This window comes from Aulonocara stuartgranti, assembly GCF_965226115.1.
Source record: "Aulonocara stuartgranti genome assembly, chromosome: 6".
Lineage (NCBI taxonomy): Eukaryota > Metazoa > Chordata > Actinopteri > Cichliformes > Cichlidae > Aulonocara > Aulonocara stuartgranti.
The window spans coordinates 1,672,593-1,687,246 of record NC_138944.1 but is presented as its reverse complement, the minus strand read 5'-3'; the positions used below and the strand labels follow the sequence as shown (position 1 = coordinate 1,687,246).

General features: G+C 42.8%; 1 protein-coding gene across 6 annotated transcripts in view; it reads right to left on the bottom strand.

Moving 5' to 3' along the window:
* Window positions 1-4,515: 4,515 nt before the first annotated feature.
* The window catches only part of LOC309707996 (CD48 antigen-like), a 30,814-nt gene continuing 20,675 nt past the window's right edge, over window positions 4,516-14,654 (bottom strand). For 3 of the 6 annotated variants that reach the window (XM_082535684.1, XM_082535683.1, XM_082535682.1), the window contains exons 2-6: window positions 8,118-8,429; window positions 5,944-6,237; window positions 5,743-5,868; window positions 5,121-5,170; window positions 4,516-4,880 (exon numbers count right to left, since the gene is read on the bottom strand). In XM_082535684.1, coding sequence (XP_082391810.1) covers window positions 4,797-4,880; window positions 5,121-5,170; window positions 5,743-5,868; window positions 5,944-6,237; window positions 8,118-8,427 — 864 coding nt within the window. In that variant the 5' untranslated portion in view covers window positions 8,428-8,429 and the 3' untranslated portion in view covers window positions 4,516-4,796. Of the gene's footprint in view, window positions 4,881-5,120; window positions 5,171-5,742; window positions 5,869-5,943; window positions 6,238-8,117; window positions 8,628-10,661; window positions 10,747-14,654 lie in introns of those variants that run through there. The other 3 variants (XM_082535681.1, XM_082535679.1, XM_082535680.1) reach the window with 3 other exon arrangements.

The following is a 14,654-nucleotide window of genomic DNA, read 5'->3' as shown; positions in this document are numbered from 1 at the left end:
AATAAAGAGGATTTATTTTTAGCAAAAGCACATGTAGATAAACTCTGGTATAGTACTCTTCATCATTTCAAACATAAAAGGCTGGAGGTTGACCTTTAACCTCTCAGGTGTGGTCAAAGGAGCTTGCAAAGAAAGGCGTCTGGACTTCTTTAAGTTACTTGAAGATCAGTTTGATGTAGTCTCTCTCTTCACCTGCATACCCACCACGGAGGCCGTGGAGACTGTCAGAAAACGACTACAAGAAGACAGCTCCTTGGAGGACAGGACCAACTTCAACCCCGATCAGATCTGCACACTGTTAGACCTCTGCCTCACCACTACATACTTCAAATACAACGAAGGCTTTTACAGACAAAAACATGGCTGTGCCATGGGCTCCCCCGTGTCACCTATTGTAGCCAACCTTTACATGGAGGAAGTGGAAAGGAAGGCTCTTGGCTCTTTCAAAGGAAGAGTACCCAGCCACTGGTACAGATATGTGGACGACACCTGGGTCAAAATCAAGACACAAGAAGTGGAATCCTTCACTGCGCACATTAACGCTGTGGATAAAAACATCAAGTTCACCAGGGAAGACACAAAGGACAACTGTTTGCCTTTCCTGGACTGCGCCGTGCACATTGAAGAGAACGGCAACCTCAACATCGAAGTTTACCGGAAGCCCACACACACGGACCAGTACCTCCTCTTTGACTCCCATCACCCTTTGGAACACAAACTTGGAGTAATTAGGACCCTACACCACCGGGCAGAACATGTTCCCTCTAAGCCTGAAGGAAAAAAGCAGGAACACACACATGTAAAGGAAGCACTCAAAATGTGCGGCTATCCTAAATGGGCGTTCTTAAAGTCAGCAAAGAGGCACAGAAAAGAAGACCAGACACCAGCGAGGGAGGACAGACGCAACAACATTGTCATCCCCTATGTAGCCGGTGTATCAGAGAAACTCAGGAGAGTTTTCTCCAAGCATGACATCCCGGTGTATTTCAGACCCAGCAACACACTCAGACACAAACTGGTTCACCCGAAAGACAAAACGCCAAAACACAAACTTAACAATGTGGTGTATGCTGTACAGTGCAGCGAGGAATGCTCAGACCTCTACATTGGAGAGACCAAACAGCCACTTCACAAGCACATGGCACAACACAGAAGAGCCACCTCCACAGGACAAGACTCAGCAGTCCATCTGCATCTAAAGGTCAAAGGTCACTCTTTTGAGGATGCCAACGTTCACATTTTGGACAGAGAGGACAGATGGTTTGTGTGACGGCCAGTGGGCTGGCCTTGTGTTTTGCTTTTGCTTTTACCTGTTTCTTGCAGGTAGGTGGAGCTGACCCAATTATTGATGCAGCACACCTGAGAGGGCCAGTCCCAGTGTATATAAAGACACCTTGACTGAACCAGGGTGGCTGGCTTTTGGCTCCTTCTGACGTGTTATGTTTATTTGGAAGTTTCAGTTATGGCTGTTATGTCCTTTAAATTGTCTTTAAGTTGCTTTACCTTATTTTCATTAAATATGTCTTACAGTCTTTAAAAGCCTGTGTGTGGTCTCCCATTTGTTTGTCACTTCCTATGAGCCGGGTTGTGACATATACATGTGTATAAAGAGGAGTGAAAGAAGCATCTATGTCCACTGTGAGCGACCATCTTTGAACAGAGGCGGGGGTTTACGACACCAACTCTCTGCCATCTATAATCCAGTTTTGAGATCCTCCCCAGACGCCTTAACGCCCACTCACATCCTGGACCATCTGACGTCAGGAATTCGCATGATAAGGTGGGGCCAGGTTTCACAATGAACTCACCCGAAACTCTGGCTGATTGGGACCCACACCCAGTTTCCCACCTTGGCTCAGGCGATTAGAGGATCATCAGGGGGTCCTTTTGTCCCTCTGTGGGGGGAAACTCCCACTAGGTTTATATCTGGGACTCTCCACCATTTGACCTTAGAACTGAAGAAGCTTCTCGGATGAGAGGTGAAACGTCTTCAAGCAACTTAAAGAAGTCCAGACGCTTTTCTTTGCAAGCTCCTTTGACTACGATGACCTGGATGACTGAGAACCTTCAGACATAAAAGGACAATGCAGTTTAAAAATGAAAAGTTTTATATCACAAGTTGTGGATTATCTGTTTGCCCAGCTGGTAACATCTGGTGGACAAAGGTTGTTTCTCCGTCTCTTCTTTATTTTATTTTTTCACTTTTTAGTTCATTTGCTGTTATAATGCTGATACAGATACTGTCTGCAGCTTTATCAGCAAACCGTTAATACCAGCAAACATATCAGCCTCATATTTCAGGCTCTACTATTATTTTTATAAAGTTTCTTATATCTGAAACCAGGAAAGAAGCCTTGATCATGAAAACACAGGAGAATCTGATGGATTCATGATGGTGCTGTTTAACAGTCTGAGAATGAGTCAAGAATAAAAAGTGTGTGAGTGAGTTGCTGTGGGTGTGATCTGATCACGAGTGACACACTAATGAGGAATGCACAGAAACAACAACTCTGAATTATTTATGAACAGCTGAGCACAGACAGGGAGAGGCCGAGTTTATTCTGTAAGGCTGCAGATATCAGGCTGTAAATGTCCTTATTTCTACTGGATATTCTAACATGCTGCTCTGCAGACTTTACCTGTCCTGTCAGATCATGTTTCACCTGGAAAACTGAGAACAGGAAGTGTGGAGTTTGTTTTCAGCTACTTTATTAAATCCAAACTCCTCTCAGCCGCCGTCAGTGTTACAGGTCATGAGCTGATGGCAGGAGGCACAGTCGATGGGATATGATCACCGACGAGGACAGGATGTGATGCACAGGCTCTCCCGGTTCATGGGGAATGTTTTGAACAATTTTCTTTGTTCTAATGTTTTTCACCATTTCAGCACACATGCAGACGTGATGTCTGGCTTCAGATGTGAGAGTCAGTTAATGATTATGTGAAGGTCGGGCTGTAACTGTTCATGTGTTACTATTTATGACTCTAATAGCTGATCTGTCTCAGTGACGTATGTTTGGTTTTTGGAATCACGTATAAAAAAGTGTAAAACTGAGTCTGAGTGAAAACATGAAGGTCAGAGAACATTTCCTCCAGATTAATGTCACAGTTTACAAACCAAAGATATGAGAGGCAGCGACGTTTGTGCAGGTTAAACACTGTGAAATGTGTGTTTACAGGGAGCACACGTGACAGCGCTACAAATATACAGCAAGGCAATCAGAGAAGATGGAGACAAGTAACCACCAAAATAACAGTTATAATAGAAGTGAAAGAAAACAGGAAGGTGAGAATGTAAACAGTAAACAAAGTAATAATCAGCCTTTGAATATTCAATAAGAAACAGCAGAGAAACACTTTGTGCGACAGCTTCATAGAGAGAGAACATGGAAACACAGCGAGGCGGCCAGAATAAGCACCAGACCTCCACCTCCCCGGCTCTTTCTTTGTCTCTTGCAGGGTTATCAAGAATGTACCACACCATACACAATTCCCTCTGCAACCCACCCACAGACCCACAGACCCTCATTATGGTGTGGAGGGGGCTTCACAGACCTGCACACTCACATTCCAACTGTTATAAATCACATCTGTTTGTCACTCAGCTGAAAAGAAACTGACATCACAAACACTTGTAATGCTTTTATTTAACCGAACCTCCGCGCAGAGGGAGATCCTGCAATTGTAACCAGCAGATCTGAGGGGCAGCCCCTCCCTCAGTCCTACACAGATACACATTCAGCCTCACCCTTCGGGGGAGGGCCCGCCTGAGCTTTAAAACATGCAGACATACAGACCGTGGGGGTTCCCTTATATGGCAACAACAGCAACTGTTGTGTGTGGTGAGTGGTGTGCGTAGCGGTTTTTGATAAGGGCAACATGGGCGGTTGCCCAGGGCGACATCGTGCTGGGGGCGGAGTCATGGCATCTGCAAAAACATTTAAACCCACCAAACAGGCTAGGACCGCCCCTGTGTGGGCACCCTATCATCTAAACAAACGTGAGCACGTTTTGTTCTAGTCATTGTTTTCTTGTACTGGGATTCAAACCCACAGCCTTTTGAATCATGTTCCTGTGCATCTCTTACTAAAATGTGCTCACATAAAATCTGTCAAACAGTCTTTTCTTTGCTTTTATTCATTTTCTGATGTAAAAAAATGTCACCAAAATGAGACGCTTCTGCCCCCTGGTGGTGCTGTGTGGTCATTGCATTGATGTGCTCTCTCTTTACATTTACTTCATAATAAACTGTTGTTATGATTTAGTGAATTTAATTTAAAAATGTATTTAAAAAATAAAACATCACAGAGCTTCATTGACTGAGATCACTAAGATGAGTGGGCATGTTCATTAACATTGACAGCAGCTGTGCTCCAAACGTCACTAAGCAGCTCTGCAGTGTGTGAACCGTTAGCTCTTTGCTATGGTCATTTTATCCACGTGGAGCTGAGGATGTGTGTGGATGTTTCCTGTTTGTGGTTTGGAAGTCAAAGAGTAGGAAGAGAAACACTCACAAAGCTTCTGTTATTTATTTCATGTATTTGCAGCAACAGTCGGGAAGATGAGAATAAATGACATCAAATCTAATTTGTGAACAGCTTGTCAGTGACCACAAGGGAGCGCCCTGTGAGCTGACGGAGGCAGTGATGAGCTCTGTGAGCTGCTGGAGTTTGAACTGTGGACAAAAGTGTGAAATTAAAGATGATTGGATGATGATTAATCCAAATCATCAGCACCAAAGGAAAACTTCTTTCCAGAGTCCAGCTTTCCTCGGACGTTCCAGCCAGTCACACCTCTCATGTGACGAGCACCAGTTTGTAAGACACTGCTGTCAGACTGGAGCCATCACTGGTTCCTGATACAGCCGCTAAAATCCCACCCTGGAGAAGGAGAAACACAGGAATAAGCAACGCAGTGAAACATGGAGACGGCTGCTTCTGCTGGTGGAGAGCAGCCAGAGGGAGAATGTGATCTGTGTGGAAGTTCATGTTCCAGCAGAAGAACTGTGACTCCAACACACTCCTGACTTTAGTGTTTCATGTGTTTGTTGTGTGTCTGCATGTAGTCAGCTTCCACTGAGCTGCATGGACTCTGAGCTGACGGTGTGAGCAGGTACCCACCTGTCTGCTGTCAGCTGTGCCAGTGTAAAGGACCACTTCATCCACAGGAGCTGTGAAAACACAAAGTTCATGGAAGCTTCAGGTTAGACATGTGACACCTACTCTGTCCACGTCTGCATGATACTCTGCAGCGTCAGGAGTAACTAGTTACTACTGTGATCAGTTACAGTTGGTGAATGTTGGAGCTGAGTAAATGTAGAAAACAGCTGTGTGTGTCTCTTGTTGCAGCTTGTTTAAAGACAGCCGGCTCATCACAGCTGGATCAGCTGGAACACATGTGACAGGAAATGACCTCCAAGCAGCAGACAGGTGACTCTCACCTGCAGCACTTTCACACTTTCAGCTTCAAAGGATTTTTGGCTCAGTTGTTGCATCTGTCAGAACCAGGTGGACCTGAGTCGGTCCAGTGAAAATACTCGGATTACTTCTTACATTTGTAGTAACTAATAATCTGTCATGTGTCTGCTCACAGCTGTTTCTGTGCTGGAGGACCGCTTTGGTTTGGTGGTTTGGTCATGGGGGGGTTGTTGCTGCACTTCCTCCATAAACATGTTTTACACTTTGATCTTCACGTCTCAGAACAAGATTACAAATATGAAAAGAAATATTCAAGGACACAAACCTCTGCCTGCAGCTTGTAGGAGTTTAAACTTGTCTTGGACAGGATGCTTCCTCTTCATGATGATGACGATGATGATGATGATGAGGGTAGCACTCAGGACACAGAAGATTATAATGAGGATGTTATCTGTCAAACAGGAAATCAGACGTCAGCAAACACAGTGAACAACATGTTTAAAATCACAGTTAGAAATAATCTCACAGGTTCTTGGTTTATTCGAGCTGTTGGTGTCGTTGTCGTCTGTGTCTCCACAGGTGGTTCTCACACGGACAGGAAGAGTTTTCTCCTCTGCAGGGTTTGCAGCCACACATCTGTAAGAGGAGCTGAAGTCCTGTTTGTGCACAGTGAGAGGCAGAGAGAGCGCAGAGCTGCTCTGGTTCAGCATCTGCTCGTCTTTGAACCACAGCAGTGTGGTCTCTCTGTCCACCCGACACAGTAAGGAGCAGCTCTCAGAGCTCACACTCACTTTCTTCACTGCAGGAGTCGGTACAGAGTCTGGAGGAGAAAAGTGATGGAGAATAAAAATTAACGTAAGAAAAATGTTTTTAACTTTCAGCTTTTTGTTAGTGAACATCATCAGGACAGCAGAGCTCTGGTTATTGCTGCTTTAATGCAGTCAGTGAACATTAATTTGAAACTGCTCATCTCAAACACAGCAGAGACAGCAGACTGCCAAACCTCCATTATATCCATTTGAATCTCATCATAAAGGTTTATGAGGGATTTCTCAGGTTTCCTGTCAAACTAGCATCACTATCAGCAGAAGGTGCTGAAGAGGACACAGAAGAAACCAACGCTCTGATTCAAATCCTCATGAAAGGAAGAAAAAAGCCCGTTAACAACAACAAAAAGCTCTAAACAGGTTAAACTCCTGAGGCTCCTGCTGTGCACCACAGCTCATCCATGATGCTTTGTCCACATTCGTCTAGTTTCACTTTGATTCTGATGTGAAAAGATGATAAAAATCCAAATTTCATGTGAAGAAGACACAGGACAGGGAATTTATTGAACTGGAGGAGCCATCAGAGCATCACCAAAGAAGTAGTAATTATTTATAATGTTATTATAAATCAGGATTTAAAATCCAGGCTATAAATGTTTAATTCAACCTTCACGTCTCTGCACAGATATGAAGTCGTGCATTTTTCTCAGGAAGTGACTGAACTGCAAACAAACATGCAGCTACAGCTCAGCATGTTTGTTTGAGCTCATCTCAAAGTGATGGAGCTGTAAAGGTGACTTTGATGTTTCTGACAAATCACTTTCATGAAGAAGTCTCAGCTGTACGATGAAGCTGAACGACACCATCACTGATATGAAACTTCAGGAGCTGCTGAGGACAAACAGCCTGAGTCAGACTTAAGGAGGTTGATAGTTTTCACAGGTTTATGAAACAGGATGTTGGGAGTTTGTGAGGATCTAAAGATGCCAGCGTGGTTTCCTTCAGCTCAGGCAGGTCATTGAGCAGCAGCATCTTCAGCTTCAGTGCTGAGCTGAATCAGTCTGATCCATTTATTTGGACATGTTTAAGGTTTCCTGTTCCACAGACTCACAGCAGGAAACACAAAGACATGATTCTGTGTGTGGGTTCCCATAACTACATGACTGTCGTTGGTTTTCTACGACACAGACAGCAGCTTTGTAGTCAGACACAAACATTACAGCACAATGTGTTGCTTCATGAGTGGAAACCACAGCTCGTGTTTTGTAATGTGTTCCTCTCACAGCAGCAGCCACAGGAAGTCGCCATCAATAACAAACCCGTCAAAATAAAAGTGTCTGTTCTGCTTGTTAGGCAGTGTAACACTGTAGGCCACACAAGACTGACAGGTGGCAGCTGGGCTGTTCACATATACATGTTTCACAGTAAGAAGTAACTGTTAATGCTTCATAAAGAAGTTCAATACCTTAGAAACTCACAGGGTGCTGTGCTGAGCTGTGATTGGGCGATAGTTAGGCACTAGTGGGAACATGGCCAATGAGGCTTTGTGTTACTTCTCTGTGGATTCACGTGACCATGAAATGGGAAACATGTTCAAGTAAACAGGAAGTTTTGTGTTTTGGTTTAAAAAAGCTGTTAAATAAAAACGTGTTAATTTCAGTTGTTCTGCAGGATTTTCTAAGAACAGTGTTTAAAGTTTCTGCTTTGTCCTGTTCTTTCATTCACTTTGTACACATCAGTAATGTTGGTGAAAACACTGAAGTCAAAGCTGATTATTCCTTTCACACCAGACATTTGTGGGATTATAAGAACAAAAAGCTGTTTTTATTCTGAAGTGATGATATGACCAAACTAATGAGGAACATACAGACTGAGGTCACATATGGAGCTGGGATGTTGCACAAAAATATACCAGAGTAAATGTGAGACTTACCGTACACTGTGAGCTTATATGATGATTTCCTGTTTCCTTTTCCTGTTTTAGAGTCAATGACATAAATCCCTGAGTCGTCCCTCTGCAGCTCTGTGAGTGTAAAGAGTCCAGAGTTTCTGTCCCACTGAAGTCTGTTCTTGTACTTTTCCTCTAATACTTTCAATTCTCCATTATTCACCAGAGCAATATTCGTTCCTTCATATAACAGAAATCCTAACTCTTCCCCCAGCACAGAGTCAGGTAGAGTGATGTTTCCTCCCACAGTGCCCGTCAGGTTCTTCTTCACTTCCTCAGAAGCAGAAAATCTCATCACTGTAAAATATGAAGAGATCCAACAGTCAGTGAGAACTTTAATGAAAGTGATCAGAGATCTTACAAAGAGCCACAGAAAGTAAGTGAGGATTAAATCCAGGCAACATGAAGCACGAGGAGGGTGAAGCTGATACATGTGAGCTGCATCAGTGACAGGAGGAACTCAGCCTCACACATTTTACACCAATCACAACAACTTCTTACTTTTTGATCTGGTTGTGACAAACTAAACATTTACAGCTGCAAAAAGGTCGTTGGTGTCGAATAATGTTCAAATGTCATGAAGCCATATTTTATTCACAATAGAAGATAGAAAACATTTCACATGTTTAAACTGAGAGAGCTCATTTTTAATCTGATGGCAGCAACACGTCTGTAAACGCTGGACGGGGTCATGTTTCCTCTGCAGACGTGCAGACTGATCAACTTGTTTGTTTCTGAGAAACTCGGCCTCTCGAAGACTCTTTGTACCCGATCATGTCACTGACCTGAGATCTGCTGCCATCAAACACAAAATGATCTCATGAAACAGTGAAATATCTCAGTTTAATACAACAGAGATTCAACATGATTTTATTCAACAAACCTCAGAGTTTCTTCAACATTTAGTCCAAGTTTCAAATTAAAGCACGAAGAAAGAAAAACCTGTTTGAAAGGATCGACGGCCAAACATGTGCAGTAAGTTTGATATCTGAGGTTTACAATAGTGAAACAAAACAATGGACAAATCGTAAGTAGAAAGAAAAAATAGACTTGAAGAAAACAGAAGTTATCTAACGTCAAATCAAACTAACATCTGTGAACAACCAGCTCGAGGACGTTCACAGTAAAAACGATGATGACTGTGAGCTGTGGTCACGTCTGTGGAGCCGACGGTTTGGAGAAGAGAGCGTGTGGACCCAACAGCACACGATGGAGGCAGGTGGTGAACAACAAGCGAGACTTTAACTGCTGAACTAAACTACAAACAACAGCAAAGGAAGGATTTGGGGTTACTGTCCTGCCCAAGGATATTTGGCATACAGGGTAGGGGAGCCAGGAATCGAACCACCAACCTGTAGAGGACCTGCTCTACCGCCTGAGCTACAGCCACCCTGTAAAGTCTCAAACACGTAGCCTAAAGCAGACGACTCGTAAGCTGGAGAGGAAATGGCGTGTCACAAATTTAGAATTATGTATGTATGTAATGTAACTGTTTAAAATGACCAATAATCATCCCACAGATGTAATATTATCTACAGCTACTCTTAGTACCATTGATGTTAAATTAGACTCTTTTTCTCACGGTCTGTTGGAGGCAGAGCGAGTAGAGAAAGAGTGGAGCACCCAAATCTAGACGCTGATGAGGAGACAGAATAAACTTAACACAAGTCTTTATTTGTGGCTGAAGCTTGAACTTACAAAAATAAAGCAAAAGTCTGAGATCAACTAAGAAAACGATGAACACTGATTATGAAACATGAAGGGTCACTATGAAGTCTAAAACTGGACAAACATAGAAACCATGGAAACAATGAGGAATAATGGCTGCCTTTAAGCTCAACTGAAGCTAAACAAGAATAACACATGAACTATAATCACAAATCTAAGATTAGACGAACACAAAAATAAACTCAGAGTCAGAGTCCCAGCCTGTGACACCAGCGGTCTTTCTGAGTTAACTTCAATAATTACTTCCTCCAAACCATCAATGTGTCTTTTAGACCCCATTCCTACAAAACTGCTCAAAGAAGTCCTGCCATTAATTAATTCTTCAATCTTAAATATGATCAACCTATCTCTAATAATCAGCTATGTACCACAGGCCTTCAAGCTGGCTGTAGTTACACCTTTACTCAAAAAGCATCTCTAGACCCAGCAGTCTTAGCTAATTACAGGCCGATCTCCAACCTTCCTTCATATCATGATAATGTGATGTCTGTGAGATCATTATGATCACACTGTTCTTCAAACTTTGTCATGAAGCTGATTTCTTGTTATGAAGCCTGGAAGGATCCAAAGACAAACTTCATCCTCCACATCTGGCAGACCAAACATCTGCTGACAGATGCAGTGAAGCTGCTTCTGTTGGTCTGTCAGCTGTTTGTTCGACAAACACGTTTCTGACTGAACAGTTTGTTCACAGGTAAAAGCTGCATCGCTCTAAGAATGTGCCAAACACCTGCTTTTGTCACTGATACACAGAAGAATGATTTTAGGAGCCTGAACAACAACGAAGAAGCTCGAACTTACCTAAAAACACGAGAATAAAGCTCATCTGAGGCATCGTGACTTCCTGTTACTGTGGAGGGTTTTTACATGAAGAAGCCAAAATAGCCTCTCTCTCTCTCTGTTTATCTCTCTCGCTCGCACTGCATGCTGGGAGTTTGGTGGGTGTGAGTTTTTCATTAAATGCTTTTTCAGTTTTCTCACTGTGTTTGTTGTGTGATCGTTTCAGAGCTGTCTGTGATTGTTAGTTTGTTGTGTTTTTGGGGGACGCTGTCTTTGAAGCACGGAGTCAGGGTGGAGCTGCAGCCGAGCACCACCCTCGAGCAGGTGCCGTTGGCTGTAGGAGAGCAGGTGGATGAATAGAGCGGTTGTTATTCTCTGAAAGAGCAGGGGTTTGTCAGCCAGCTTAGAGAGCGGATGTCTCGTTGGTATCTAGATATAGTAGATATGTAGCTGCTTCATCTTATGCACACACTTACTGTTTTAGTGCCACCACCTGGTCGTCTGGAAGAGGTGCAGCAGCTTCTGGTGAAGTTTGTCTGGTCTGGTCAGCATTGGCCTGTATCTTCCTGTGTCAGAGGGGGAACAAGGACTAATGGACGTTTTGTCTTTAGCCTACAGACTGCACAGAGGCTGCTGTACGACTGTGGTTACTGCTGGCTGACTTCTGCTCGTTGCTTCTCAGGAGAGCGGGCCAGCCTTGATTGGATGGTACCATATCACCCTATTAGAGCACTTCGCTCTCGCTCTGCAGGCCTACTTGTTGTTCCTAGAGTATTTAAAAGTAGAATGGGAGGCAGAGCCTTCAGTTTTCAGGCCCCTCTTCTGTGGAACCAGCTTCCAGTTTGGATTCAGGAGACAGACACTATCTCTACTTTTAAGATTAGGCTTCAAACTTTCCTTTTTGCTAAAGCATATAGTTAGGGCTGGACCAGGTGACCTTCGACCTTCCTTTGGTTATGTTGCCTTCTTTTCACTCCCCGTGTGTTGCATGTCATTAACGTTGCCTCGTCTCTGCTCTCCTTCTCTTCCCCCCATCAGGTGTCAGCAGGTGGCCCCGCCCCTCCCCGAGCCTGCTTCTGTTGGAGGTCTCTGTCCACAACACAGCTACGAACAACACAAGCACAGTGCAAAACCTCCCACACCATCTATTTTTACTCGTGTACAAGTACATGTAAGTACTGCAGGGAGAGTCTGATGCAGTCACAGTTACATTGAACTCGTCCGGTCCTGATGCTGCCGTCACAGATCATCACATTTCTCTCCCACAAACATGCAGCACTGCTGTGGATACTGCAATCACTACTGCAACGAATACTGCGATGAATACTGCAACGAATACTGCATTAATACTGCATTGAATACTGCAATGAATACTGCAATGAATACTGCAACGAATACTGCAATGAATACTGTATTAATACTGCAATGAATACTGCAATGAATACTGCAATGAATACTGTATTAATACTGCAATGAATACTGCAGTGAATACTGCAATGAATACTGCTCTGAATACTGCATTGAATACTGTATTAATACTGCAATGAATACTGCAGTGAATACTGCAATGAATACTGCTCTGAATACTGCATTGAATACTGTATTAATACTGCAACGAATACTGCGATGAATACTGCAATGAATACTGCATTAATACTGTATTGAATACTGAAATGAATACTGCAATGAATACTGCATTGAATACTGTATTAATACTGCAATGAATACTGCAACGAATACTGCGATGAATACTGCAACGAATACTGCATTAATACTGCAATGAATACTGCAACGAATACTGCATTAATACTGCAATGAATACTGCAATGAATACTGCAATGAATACTGTATTAATACTGCAATGAATACTGCAATGAATACTGCAATGAATACTGCAATGAATACTGTATTAATACTGCAATGAATACTGAAACGAATACTGCAATGAATACTGTATTAATACTGCAATGAATACTGCAACGAATACTGCGATGAATACTGCAACGAATACTGCATTAATACTGCAATGAATACTGCAATGAATACTGCAACGAATACTGCAATGAATACTGCATTAATACTGCAATGAATACTGCAATGAATACTGCAATGAATACTGCAATGAATACTGTATTAATACTGCAATGAATACTGAAACGAATACTGCAATGAATAAAGTATTAATACTGCAATGAATACTGCAACGAATACTGCGATGAATACTGCAATGAATACTGCATTGAATACTGTATTAATACTGCAATGAATACTGCAACGAATACTGCAACGAATACTGCAATGAATACTGCATTAATACTGCAATGAATACTGAAACGAATACTGCAATGAATACTGCATTAATACTGCAATGAATACTGCAATGAATACTGCAACGAATACTGCAATGAATACTGCATTAATACTGCAATGAATACTGAAACGAATACTGTATTAATACTGCAATGAATACTGCAATGAATACTGCAATGAATACTGTATTAATACTGCAATGAATACTGAAACGAATACTGCAATGAATACTGTATTAATACTGCAATGAATACTGCAACGAATACTGCAATGAATACTGCAATGAATACTGCATTGAATACTGTATTAATACTGCAATGAATACTGCAACGAATACTGCGATGAATACTGCAACGAATACTGCATTAATACTGCAATGAATACTGCAATGAATACTGCAACGAATACTGCAATGAATACTGCATTAATACTGCAATGAATACTGAAACGAATACTGCAATGAATACTGTATTAATACTGCAGTGAATACTGCAATGAATACTGCTCTGAATACTGCATTGAATACTGCAATGAATACTGCATTAATACTGCATTAATACTGCAATGAATACTGCATTAATACTGCAATGAATACTGCATTAATACTGCAATGAATACTGTATTAATACTGCAGTGAATACTGCAATGAATACTGCTCTGAATACTGCATTGAATACTGCAATGAATACTGCATTAATACTGCATTAATACTGCAATGAATACTGCATTAATACTGCAATGAATACTGCTGTAACTACTAGTAGATTGTCCGTCTTGCTGCTGCAGCATGATGACCTGTTTCCTGCTGAGGAAACCACGTGTGCTTCCTGTTCTGTGACAGCTCCACAGTGGGGTTCAGAGGAACGCTGCACACTGTCCACAGTCTCAGGTCAGTGGGGTCGACCACAGTCTGACATGTGACAGCAGAGACGTCGTGAGCTCTCAGCTCTCATTTCTACAGAAACGACCACAGAAGCCTCTCACAGCTCTGTGTGTCTGAGCTGTGAGAGGCTTCAAACACCACCTGAGACTTTTACTGATCACTGTCACGCTAACAGGGTAACATGCTGGCAGCACTCAGAGACACATTCATGGAGGAATAACTGCAAACTCCTTCAGAATGAAAGCTGCTGTACTTGGAGGTGTTTGTGATATAAATGTCTGCAGATGCTGCTCAGCTCCTGTTCCTGTGTCAGCTCACAGAACATCGTTAGCATCATATTTACACTCGTGTCGAGCACACAAGGGCCTGAAGAATGAGCCCACAGCTCCACTAACAGACAGAGAGCAGGAGGAAAACTGTAAATGTGCAAACAGAAACGGGACCAAACCGTAAAGAACAAAAATATGAGGAACTCTGTGAGGGGCGGAGTCAGTGGGCAGGTGGCGCTGTGCTAGCTCTGAGACCTGCACGTTATCTGGAGTCACGTCGGAGATAAACGCTCAAACGAAGCTGGTTATGAACTCGTTAAACTAACTCTGGGTTTGACCTGCGAGGTCACACGACAGGAGAGCAGCAAAACAAACGTTTGAGTTTAATTTCAGGTCCTGACTGCAGGCCAGGACGACCCTCGCAGTGAAACCATCACCGAGATTTATTCTCATGGTTTAAACTTCATCACTTTGTTTTCACACCTTTGCCCACAGTTCAAACATGTGAAGCTGAAGCCTGAGCACAGAGAGCTCATCACTGGGCTCACAGGC